This window comes from Geotrypetes seraphini, chromosome 4 (assembly GCF_902459505.1).
Source record: "Geotrypetes seraphini chromosome 4, aGeoSer1.1, whole genome shotgun sequence".
NCBI lineage: Eukaryota > Metazoa > Chordata > Amphibia > Gymnophiona > Dermophiidae > Geotrypetes > Geotrypetes seraphini.
Genome location: NC_047087.1, coordinates 115,784,181 through 115,797,079, shown reverse-complemented (window position 1 = coordinate 115,797,079; position 12,899 = coordinate 115,784,181). Strand labels below are relative to the sequence as shown.

The window sequence follows — 12,899 nt, the reverse complement described above, 5'->3', positions numbered from 1 at the left end:
TTAACAAAGGCATAACTCTACTCTCTGGGCCTGATTTTCTTTAGGACGCCTAAGAGGCGACCACCAATCGTGTGTCAAGCATGCATAAGCGTCCTAAAGAGAATCGCATCTACATTACTGAACAGACGCCTTTAATGTAGGCCAGAATTTTGCAGGCCTACATTTAAGGCATCTGACTCATGCCTTTAGAGATGCATAGGGAAGCTTAAGAATGCCCAAGACCACTTCCAGGCAAAACTACACCCATACCTCACCTTGGGTGTGCTTAAGCATCCCTATGCGTCTCCATAGATGTGTGACAAATAGCATCCTTCTTAAAAAAAAAAAAAAGTGTCCTGATTGGTTAAGAGATGGCAGTAGGACACATACTGCCAACTACCATTGGGATGCGCGTTTGTAGAAACAGGCCCCCTGTGTCTAATACACATTTACATGACAAATTTGCCCTTGCTCTATCCCAGTGGTCTCAAACTCAAACCCTTTGCGGGGCCACATTTTGGATTTGTAGGTACTTGGAGGGCCACAGAAAAAAAATAGTTAATGCCTTATTAAAGAAATGACAATTTTGCATGAGGTAAAACTCTTTATAGTTTATAAAACTTTCCTTTAACAGTTAAAAGGAAAGATATATAAACTATAAAGAGTTTTACCTCATGCAAAACTGTCATTTCTTTAATAAGACATTAACTATTTTTTCTGCGGCCCTCCAAATACTCTATTTTTTTCTGCAGCACTCACATTTAAAGTTCAATATCTTTTCTTTCTCAAAACTGGCACATTTCAATCACTAAATTGAAAATAAAATCATTTTCCTACCTTTGTTTGGTAATTTCATCAGTCTCTGGTTGCATTTTATTCTTCTGACTATCAAATACTTCTTCCCTTCTTTCAGCCTCCTGTATGCTTCCTCTCCTCCAGACCTCATTCCCTCCCCCAACTTTTTCTTTCTTTCTCTGTCTGTCTTTCTCTGATTCCATGCCCCATTTTTTGCTTTGTTTCTGGTTCCCTGTCCCCCCTCCTTCTTTCTTCCTTCCTCCGTGCCCCATTTTTTGCTTTTTTTTTCTGGCTCCCTGTCCCCACCCCACCTTCTTTCTTTCTTCCTTCCTTCCTGCCCTCCCCCATGCCACCGCCGCCGCAGAATAGGCTGCTGCTGCTGCCGCTATCGGGAACAGGTCATCTCCCTGCTTCTCTTCTGCATGGGGCCGACCAACTCTCGCTGCCCGATGTCAATTCTAATGTCGGAAAGGACGTTCCGACGTCCTCTAGACATCATAATTGACGTCGGGCCGCCAGAGTTGGTCGGCCCTGCAGGGAAGAGAACAGTGGATCGCCCCCCCCCTCCTTGGTACGCCACTGGAGCAGCAGCGTGTCTGGCCGGCTCGTTCGTTCAAAGCCGCGGGTGGCGGCTCCTTGCGAGATCCGCGCCTGCGTCTGAAGCCTCTCTGATGTTGTGACATCAGAGAGGCTTCCGATGCAGTAGTGGATAGCGCAAGGAGCCGCCAACCCGCGGCTTTGAGTGAACGAGCCGGCTGCTGCTCCAAAAGGAAGAGAATGATGGCCTCCAGACCGCGGGCCGCAAATAAACCTGGAGAGCCACATGCAGCCCGCGGCCCATGTGTTTGAGACCGCTGCTCTATCCAAACTAAACTCTCAGGAATACCTTTACACAGATCATGTAACAGTAGGGATGCTCTTTCCATGCACCTAATTTTACCTACAGATGTGGTCACCGAATTTTAATACAGCCCTTATCTCTAAGTAAAACAGGTTTTACATGTAGAAACATTTTATAAAATTACCCCAGCCAATTGCACATAATAGGTCCATTATTCCATTGTAACTCTGGAGACATATGAAAGGTATTTCTATAAAGGAGTGCCTACATTTAGGTGCCTTATGTTACATCTAATTTTGATCCTATTCTATAAAGAAACATAGGCACCTGCTTTTCATCATAGATTAACATACCACAAATCTACCTATATTCTAGGTATGAAGATTTACACCAGTTATAGAGCTGAGGGTGATATTCAGCCAGTATATTTAGTGTTTCTGCAACACGCAGCCAGTGCCATGCCCAGAAATTCAATGCCAGGCCATGTCCGGGTTTTTGCATTGAATTTCTGGGTTTTCAGAGCTCACAAAAGCATAGCTGGCTAAGTGTGAAATTCAGCAATGAGCAGGTTATGAGGCACAGTATAAAGGCTTAGATTCACTAAACTTACCGATCCTGTAAGGATGGTTGCAAAGCCAGTTTTACTGGTTTTGCGATAGTTCCTATTCCCCAACCCGATTCACTAAACTGCTGTCCGATTAATCTCCTATCCAATCTGATCCACCCAGGCAAATTAGTAAAACCCCATGCAAAATAACCAAACAATTGATTCACTAACATTTGCTTGGCTATTTTGAATCGGATTTTACTATCCTAAAACCCAACTGCTGCAGACCTGTTGGTAACTGTTACCCGACACATCTGCCAGTTTTTTGACAGGTCTGCCTGTCTTTTTTATTCATTTTTTTTTCCATGGCACAGATATTTTGCCTGTGTTACACACGCAAAATATGTGCCCCCCATATATTTAAAAAAAAAAAATGAATAAAAGACAGGTAGAGACCTGTCAAAAAACCACTCCCCCGACAAATGCATACCCCCGTGACCCACAAATGGCAGAAGGGATGCCCAGTCCTTCCTGCCATCGGCACCATCAGCTCTCTCCTCCCCCACCCACCCGCGCCCAGCCGAACACCCCCGCCCACCCGCCAAACACCGGACTCATGCTTAAAAGTAAGGCAGGAGGGATGCCCACTCCCTCCTGCCATCGGCCCCTTTCCTCCCCCCCTAAACAAATGGCAGGAGGGATGCCCATTCTCTCCTGCCAGCAGATGCCCCCTCCCATTCCCCATATCTTTAAAAGTTGGAAACAGAAGGGGTGCTCAATCCCTCCTGCTCCTCCGGCCTCCTGTGCTGCAATGCGGGCCGTAGGCCCCGCCCTGGAGCATCATGTGCCCATAAAAGTCAAATTATTCCACTACGTCAACATGCCAGATTTTACTGGTGAGTTTTGAGAATCCAACTCTAAATGCTCACCTATGGTGGTAGGTTCTAGGGCGGGGAATATGTCAAAGAAAAAGAGCAACTGTATTTGAAGAAAAATAAAAGGTTCATCCACACAAACTGAAAAAAACCACAAAACTGGGTATACTTTAACTTTCAGAGAGGGTGGGAAATTTTCAAATAAATGGCTTCTAGAAATTGCTTTTATTGCTTTTTCCCTTTTGTTCATACATGTCCAGGGTGGGGTGGAGGGGTGGGAATATTTCATGATTTCTTTTGCTTATGAATAATTGTTGGGCATAAAGGAGAGGGAATATTTGATAAGAGTTCAAATTTGATAATATATTAAGTGATGTTAAAGTATAAAATGATTGTATTTTATGATACACTTATTGTGAGTTTTAAAAATGAATAAAGATTTATTTAAAAAAATTGCTTTTATTATGTATGTATATATATATATATTTCTATATCTATTTAGATATAGATTTAGATGTAGGAGGCATAGCATTGGTATGATCATCATTGAGTTTAATTATCACAATCTTAGAAGGGGGAGGAGGGGTGGGACTAAGGGGGAAATTCATCAATGGGGAGGAGTGGCCTAGCGGTTTGAGCTGCTGTCTCAGCACCCTGAGGTTGTGAGTTTGATCCCAACCTGCTCCCTGTGACTCCAAGCAAGTCATTTAACTCTTTACTGCCCCTAGTACCACAGATAGAGTGTGAGCCTCCCAGGACAGATAGCAAAAAAACTTAAGAGTATCTGATCGCTTTGGGTGAATCTCTTCATGAAAAGGCAGTTAATAAACCCTACTAAATAAATGTGTGCTACTTTTAAGACAGGTTATTTTACCACAAGTCTTTTTTTTTTTTTTTTTTTAGCACAGAATCTCATTTTATCCAATGTGTAGTAAAATCACCCATCTTTAACAGTAGCATGTATTGATGAATTCCCACCACCACCACAATGTGCCTGAAAATTATTTAAGGAGGGCACAAAGCTGAAGGGTCACCTCAGAGTATCTAATACCTTTGACAACTGCTGAATGAGATCAGGTTAAAGAAAGGAGGAGGAGGAGAGAGATGATTGCACTGGAAGTATAATAGGACGGAGGGGGGTGATATGTTTTACACTTTAAAGAAAGCTGGAACCAGATCAGAATCTAAATTTTTTATTTAGTTTATTAGATTTGTTTGTGGTTTCCTCTATCCTGACTGTCGGAGCTGAACAAAGCTCTGATCAACATGCATAATGGATGGGGAGGCTAGGCTGAAAGACTTCTGCAGGGTTATTGCAGCTCTGATCCGCTCCCACTGTAAAACATCAGTCATTGTACTGTACATGAGAATGATGTTTTATGTATATTGCTCTCTTGTTATTTCACCTCTGACCGCTGCAAGAATAGAATTTGCGAGGCACGTAGGTAGCTTTTTTTTCTACCTCTCAGCAGCCTTTTGGAATGACCTCCCAGTGTTTCTTTGGACCAAGACCAATTTTAAGGAATTCAAGCACTTCTTTATTGTTAGCATTTCCTGAGGACTAGTCTGTGCTGTGTTAGGCTGAGTTGATGGTAACTCCCACTATAAGGATTATTCCTTGATTCCCTCCTAGCTTTATTTCCTCTAACTTCTTGAACCTCCTTGTCTACCCTATTGAGCATTTCAAACCATTTTGATTTGTGTATCAGGGGAGCAGCCTAGCAAGCTTTAAATAAACATAAATATTATATCCTAACTTTGAGTATATAATACAGTCACTCATTCTTGATAAAACAGGAGGTGGTGTTCTTAAAAATATATAAAAATTACACATAGTTCGGTGATGCCCTATTGAAGGTAAAATGCATATTAGTATGGCTAGATGTCATTGAGCCAGAAGGAGCTTCCAATACTTTGTCTGGTACTGGGGTCATTCCTATATGCAAGATCAATGTCTTCTGGATACCAGATGTTGTGCTGGAACAGGCACTTCCAGCAAATCATGCCTGTTGGTATGCTGCCAAGTAAAATCTTCATTATTTGAACAAGAGCTACACTTTGAAGAAAACAGCTGGGGGTTTTTGTTGGGTTTTTTTCACAGTTTTCATCTGAGCTTGATTTTTTTTTTTCTTTTACAATTCTTAATAATGTTCCAACATTTACAGTAACTAAGGAGCCCTTTTACTAAAGCAATAAGTACAGTGCTCCCCCGGTCATTCGCGGTCAGCGATTCACGGTCCCAGTCATTCATGGTATTTTCTGAACGCGAATGACCGGGCAGGAGAGGGCAGCCGGAGGGGCAGGAGAGGGCAGCCGGAGAGGCAGGAGAGAGCAGCCGGAGCGCCGATGAGTGAAGGAAATCACTTGCAGTATGCTCCGACCGCCTCTTCCTGCACTAAAATTGGGCCTCACCAATCAGGAGCTGCGTGTCAAAGAGATATGTCTAGTGAAAGCACAAGTGAAAGAACAAATGGCTAGAAATGGAAAAAAGGAAGACAAAGAAATTTTCAGGTATATTAGTCAATGGAGGAAGACAAAAACTGGAATTGCGAGACTGAAAGAAGCTATGAAAAACTTTGCGGGGAGTGATGAGAATAAAGCAATTATGCCAAAGAAATACTTCTGTGTTCACAGATGAAAATCCTAGAGAAGGACCGCTATTGGCTGGCAAAGTTACACATGAGTGAAAACTGTGCTGTTCACAGGAGAAACTGTTTATGAACAACTTGAAAAACTGAAGATGGACAAAGCCATGGGCCCAGGATATCAAGGGAGCTCAGAGAAGTTCTGTTGGGTCCTCTTAAAGATTTGTTCAATAAATCCTTGGATACTATATACATCTCTGCTTTATATGTGTGTCCTCTGGAAAAAGGAACTCAGTATTACAGCTTACTAAGATTCCTGTTTTTTTCCATGACAAATAATATTACTAGAACTGGGTTTACCTGTTTTTCAGATTTACCCAGACATGTCCTCCTTTTAGAGGACATGTCCAGGCATCCAGACGGCTTTTCAAAACCCGGCACTCTGTCCAGGGTTTGAAAAGCTTCCAGCTCAGGTCTGCAGCGGGAGGACATCTGCGTATGCGTGGATGCAACGTGGTGACATCATACGCATGCTTGTGACATTATCGCATCACACCTGTTGCTTCTGTTTGATTAAATCACGTTGAGGGGACCTACCGCTGACATTCAGCAGCTAAACTCCGGATGGAAGAAAATCTAGCTAACAATATTAAAAAAGGGGATAAATCCTTTTTTGGGTATGTTAGTGACAGAAAAAGGAACACAGACGGGATAGTGCGCCTAAGGAAACCCGACGGTAACTATGTAGAATCGGACTCCGAAAAAGCCGAACTACTCAATAAATACTTTTGCTCAGTCTTTACCTGTGAGGCGCTGGGATCCGGTCCAAAGCTGCAGAAAAGGGAGAGCTCAGAAGACCCGTTCCTGAACTTTGAATTTACCACTGGCAGCGTCTACCAAGAACTATCAAAGCTCAAAGTGAACAAAGCCATGGGACTGGATAAACTGCACCCCAGAGTGCTTAGGGAATGTCCTGGCGGAGCCGTTAGCTGCGCTCTTCAATCTTTCCCTAAGCACAGGAAGAGTCCCATTGGACTGGAAAACAGCTAACGTCATTCCGCTCCACAAAAAGGGATGCAAGTCGGAGACTGCAAATTACAGACCGGTAAGTCTCACATCAATAGTATGTAAACTTATGAACTTATGGAAACGTTGATTAATCACAAATTAGATACGATCCTGAGCGACGAGAGGCTGAGGGATCCCCTCCAGCATGGATTTACAAAGGGAAAGTCCTGCCAATCCAATCTAATCAGCTTCATTGACTGGGTAACAAAAAAGCTAGATATGGGAGAGTCCCTGGAAGTCGTGTATTTGGACTTCAGCAAGGCTTTTGATACTGTCCCACACCGCAGGTTATTGAACAAGATAAGTTCATTGGAACTAGGAAAAACATTGACTGCATGGGTTAAAGATTGGCTCAGTGGCAGGTCCAGAAGGTGGTGGTCAATGGTACTTTCCCCGAAACATCGGAAGTGATCAGTGGAGTGCCGCAGGACTCAGTCTTGGGTCCAATCCTATTTAACATCTTTGTATGGGACTTGCCTCAGGGACTTCGAGGTAAAATTGCATTATTTGCCAATGACGCTAAAGTGGGCAACATAGTGGGCAAAAGCACCATGCCAGACACTATGATGCAGGACCTACACTTACTAGAACAATGGTCCGCAACTTGGCAACTGAGTTTTAATGCCAAAAAGTGTAAGGTTATGCACCTTGGTAGCAGAAATCCACGCAGAACTTACACTATGAATGGTGAGACCTTAGCAAGAACGGGACCTAGGAGTAATCATCAGTGAAGATATGAAGACTGCCAATCAAGTAGAGAAAGCATCATCCAAGGCTAGACAAATGCTAGGTTGCATCCGTAGAAGTTTTGTCAGCTGGAAGCCCGAAGTTATAATTCCATTGTAGAGGTCCATGGTGAGATCTCATCTGGAATATTGTGTTCAGTTTTGGAGGCCACATTATCAAAAGGATGTGCTGAGAATGGAGTCAGTTCAGCGAATGGCCACTAGGATGGTCTCAGACCTCAAGGATCTACCATATAAAGAGCGTCTAAATAAGTTGCAGCTATACTCTCTCAAGGAACACAGAGAGAGGGGAGACATGATAGAGACGTTCAAATATGTTACTGGCCGTATTGAGGTGGAAGAAGACATCTTTATCCTTACAGGACCTACGGCAACAAGAGGGCATCTGTTAAAAATCAAGAGTGGGAGATTTCATGGTGATACTAGGAAGTATTTCTTCACCGAAAGCGTGGTTGATCGTTGGAATAATCTTCCACTTCAGGTAATTGAGGTCAGCAACGTGCTCGATTTTAAGAAAAAATGAGATAAGCATGTGAGTTCACTTCGAGACTTGTTGGGCCAATGGCCCTTTTCTGCCGTCATATTCTATGTTTCTATGTTTCACTTAACTTGGCAGAACAACTGAATATCAGCACTAAATTGCTATCTTGAAACAGGACTAGTGAGAGGCACTAACAAGGACGGAGTTGAGGAGGAGTCAGCAGTTATGTGGGAGCTGGCAAAATTCAGCGTCTATAGCTTGTTCTCCCCTCCCTCCCAGCTCCATCAACAGGACCCTACTTCTTCCCAGACCCCCTGAAGCATCAAAGCTGTCCCTAACAGGACCTTATACCCCTCCTGAAACCTTCCCCTAAACTTCATGGAGGTCCTTCGGACCCACCTTTACTTCCATGTTGGGCTGGTGAATGGCATTGGCCCAGCACTGAATATCCAGGACTAATTTAGCAGCCATAGTTTGCACTTTAAAAAAACATTAACCGCCACCGTTATATTTTAGCTTATCCAGTGTGGTAACTTTAACTTTTTCTGTTATTTAGGAAAAAAAAAAAAAAAATCAAACCTAAACATCCACCCTTTATCCTTAACTCAAGAAGCATAGCTCTGCTTTCTCTACTAAGGCATTAAAACAAGAATTCTAGAATGTTTTTGGAGTTGAGAGTTGGCAATGAACACCGAACCAAAATGCTTCTGCTGAAAATAGTAATCTGACCACACAAATTATACAACACTGGTAGAGGAAATGCAGACAGAACCCCAGATGTATCCGAGGGCTGCAATTTTCCAGTTCGGTCCGCAGTTTTGAGTCTTCTTTGCCCTCCACAGCTTAGTAGTATACATATTTATGATACGTGATGAGTTGACATCCTCATTTATATGCACAGGAGGCAGATCTTGAGAAGCTATGCTTAACCATAACGCTTTTGTTCAGTACTTGTGCTGCTATGAGTATTTTTCAGCTATGCCATTCTTGGGGTGTCCAGTGAAATAGATTGCATCACTACTGGCCTTTATATGCTACAGGCTACATGCTAAGTTATTATTCTTTTATGTGAGGTGGATTTGCCTGCTGGTAACTGGGCAGAGACCCATTAAATTCAATTTATCTGAACATTCAGTTCAACCAACTGGTTTAGATTTGAGAAGTAGTTGTGTTTTATCATCAAAGGTGTTTGAGTCTCTCAGTAAAGAGCTTCAAGCCATATACTAACTGATGGAGAATGACCTGAGATAGATATCTATGACAAGGAAAAATATACTGACCTGAAACAGGGTTGGGGATTGTGGGTAAATCATGTTCTATGGAAGAAAACAATAAAAATGGAGAAATGAAAAGGATAAATTATATGATGTCATTGCAATGTGCCATAAGAACAGCAATGATGAATTCAGAAGGTAATTAATCCTGAAATCTGACTGGTTAAGAGGGATTAGTGAATCGTATTTATTTATTTAAGTTAAAACGTTTATATTCCGCAAATCTCAAAGATCTATGCAGATTACAAGATACATACAAATGCAATAAAACAAACAAATGCACATTAAAATTACACTTTAAAATTACAATGAAATACCACAAATACATTTTTCTCTTTTTATAAATTGGTAAAAACTTCCTGGAAAAAATAAGCCTTCAAGGCTTTTCGAAAAGAAAGATACAGAGGGATCTGACATATCCCATCTGGAAGTGCATTCCACAGCCATGGGCTCATGACACTAAATACCCTGGAGCAGTTTGTAGCTTTTGTAATAATCCACAAAGGTGAAACTTCCAAGGTAGTGTATTATTTCCCTTATACAGTATGAATAACAAATTCTATTTCTCTTAATGGCGCCTCAGTATAGGTCCCGGGAGGCACCTCACTGAGTTCCATGTGCAATTTTAATTAATGTTTTTAATCCTTTTTAATTAGCTTTTAATAACATTTTCAATTAAAATTCCAAATAAATTAATTTTAAAAATTTTGAGTTGCGTGCGGAATTTGGCTAGGTTGATCTTTAACAAGAGTAAATCTGAACGTGTATCTCCACTACTGGCCAAACTTAATTGGCTCCCGATACCTTCTAGGATACTCTTCAAATGTTCCTGTTTAACCTTCAAGATTCTATTTGGAATATGTTCCTCACTTGTACTTCTTTCCTGGAACTTTCAAAGACTGGGTCTGGTTAGGACCACACAAAAACTCAAACTCTCTTTTCCTTTGCTTAAAGGAATCGTTTTCACTGGCAAATTGGGGAAATGGAAAAATATCCCTCTAAGGTTAAGAGAAGCAGGTTCATTTCAACTTTTCTGTAACAAATTTAAAACTTGGTTATTCTCTAAATTGTAAACTTAGTTTTTCTCTATATTTTTTTTAATTAATGTAAACTAACATAAGAACATAAGAATTGCCGCTGCTGGGTCAGACCAGTGGTCCTTCCTGCCCAGCAATCCGCTCACACGGTGGCCCTCTGGTCAAAGACCAGCGCACTAACTGAGACTAGCCCTACCATCGTACGTCCTTGTTCAGCAGGAACTTGTCTAATTTTGTCTTGAATTCCTGGAGGGTGTTTTCCCCTATGACAGTCTCCGGAAGAGCGTACCAGTTTTCCACCACTCTCTGGGTGAAGAAGAACTTCCTTACGTTTGTATGGAATCTATCCCCTTTCAACTTTAGAGAGTGCCCTCTCGTTCTCCCTACCTTGGAGAGGGTGAAAAACCTGTCCTTATCTACTAAGTCTATCCCCTTCAGTACCTTGAATGTTTTGATTATGTCCCCTCTCAATCTCCTCTGTCCGAGGGAGAAGAGTCCCAGTTTCTCTAATCTTTCGCTGTACGACAGCTCCTCTAACCAACTGAGCTCTAAATTGTAAATTTATCTTTCTCTTTTTATTCTTTTCTTAATTGATGTAAACCGAGTCGAGCTTTATTTTATGAAGAAGACCCAGTCTATAAATCTAAAGTTTAGTTTAGGTGTAACTAGGTGCTTCCAATCTAGGCACCATTTATAGAATCAGCTGGTCTACTAGATCCAACAAGGAACAGAAGACAAAAAGCAGACCATATGAAGAAAAGTGTTTTTTTTTTAAAAAAAATTAACGTTCCCAGGAGATTGTGGCTGATGTGGCCACATTTCGTCAACAATTCTGCATCAGGGGCATCCAACCAACTGGTGACACACAACAGCTTTTACCAGTGCTGAAAAATAATCCTAGGTTCATTACAGCTGATTTACTGCTTCTTGTCTTCTGTTCCTTAAGTGTGTGTGGACTCTGCCCAAATTCCATCCTTCACACGTCCACAATTAAATAATGTCCAAATACTATATTGACTAGATTTCAGGCTTTATGTCATTACACAATGGAAATGATCCAAACTAATACACAAGAAGGTTCTCTGCATCCATGTCCATGTACCATCCAGTATTTTAAAGAAGGTCTGATATACAGAATAGAGGCATTCTTAACAGGTTCCATTGTACTAAGGGCTCCTTTTACTAAGGTGTGCTATCGTTTTAGCATGCGCTAAAGATTAGCATGCGCAAACCATGCGCTAAACAAAAAATACTAACGCAAGCTCTATGGAGGCGTTAGCATTTAGCGTGCACGCTGAAACCACTAGCGCACCTTAGTAAAAGGAGCCCTAAGTCTTTGGTAGATGTGAACTCATCAGTCTGTAATTCTTCTATTAAAAGTTTCCACTAAAACTAATACATTCAAGAATAAAGCTCATTTAAATGCAACTCTTACAAAATCAAAGCTCTGCTGTAAAAACAAAACAAAACACAAGACCAGTTATAAAGGTTGACCTGATCCATGGGTCTCCCCACAAAGAGCCTTTGAGTCTTGCCAATACATCTCACCTGGTGTAGTACTTACCTCGTACAGCTGGGAGCGAATTAATACATTTCATCAGTCTTCCCACTTGTATTGAGAGAATACATGAAAAAATGTTTTTTTCTCTTTTGCAACATGTTCCTTTCCTCTTCCATCAATGCAGAAATACTGTACATGGTACACATTAAGGCCCTGATTCTATAACAGACACCTAAAGTTAGGTGTCTAGATTGCCGTGCCTAACTTAATTATTAAATTAGGCTTAATAGGCACTAATAATTGAAAGTGCCATTAAATAACAATTAAAAAAATATTTTTTGGTAGATGCCTAACTCACCACTTCAAAGTAGGTGTCTACCCCAAGGTGTCTACCAGAAAGTAGGCAGGATTGGTGTGGTTTTAGGGCGGATTGTGGGTATGATTTGATTTAGACACACTCATTAAGGCCAATAAAATTCTGGCTTAAATGGGAGTGCACCTATGGTTTTAACACCTACTGGTGCCTAAGACCGTTTAGGCACTGCTAGGCATGATTCTATAAATGGCCCCTAGCAGATGATTGACAATTGCCTTCAATGGCACCTACGAGTTAGGCTCCAGAAAGATCTGTTCTGAAATTGCATTCTGTGTTAAGTGTCTTTTATAGAATAGCACTTAGTGTTGATTCCTGTAACCAACTTTGGCAAATGGACTTAAACCAAGCAAAACCTGGGGTTAATCCTGGTGTACAAGCTGAGCATGCAATGCTGGAATTCTATAACACTGAGACTCACTTATGGGAAAGCCCCTGACCTACTCATGTACCTGCAGTGGCTCCTCCCCCTTTTGGATTGCACCTGAGACAATTTTGGTATGCAACTTTATAGAACAGTGTGCAGACAAAAGTGTGCATAAATCAAAATCATTGCCAATTGGATCTCAGGATTGCACCCACAATTTGGTGCACAAATTTTGGCATCCTTTATAGAATCTGGGAGTAAGTCACTTGGATTGATTAAGCTTTCAGTAGCTTCTGTTCATTGCAGATTAATGAAATGATGCTTTCCTATGAGTAAAACTGGTACAGGGCCACCCACAGTATTAGAGTTCACATGTAACAATCTTCTATATTGTTAATGTGTCTGCTTGTTCTGTATACATTTTCTGTAT

At 41.4% G+C, this 12,899-nt stretch overlaps 1 protein-coding gene across 6 annotated transcripts in view; it reads right to left on the bottom strand.

Annotated features, from left to right (window-relative positions):
• Window positions 1–12,899, bottom strand: part of LSAMP (limbic system associated membrane protein) — a 1,229,080-nt gene that overhangs the window by 97,256 nt on the left and 1,118,925 nt on the right. For 4 of the 6 annotated variants that reach the window (XM_033941214.1, XM_033941210.1, XM_033941211.1 and 1 more), the window contains one exon: window positions 9,198–9,233. The exons of the other annotated variants lie outside the window; for them this stretch is intronic. In XM_033941214.1, the coding sequence (XP_033797105.1) occupies window positions 9,198–9,233 (36 nt within the window). The remainder of the gene's footprint in view (window positions 1–9,197; window positions 9,234–12,899) is intronic. 6 annotated transcript variants of the gene reach the window in all.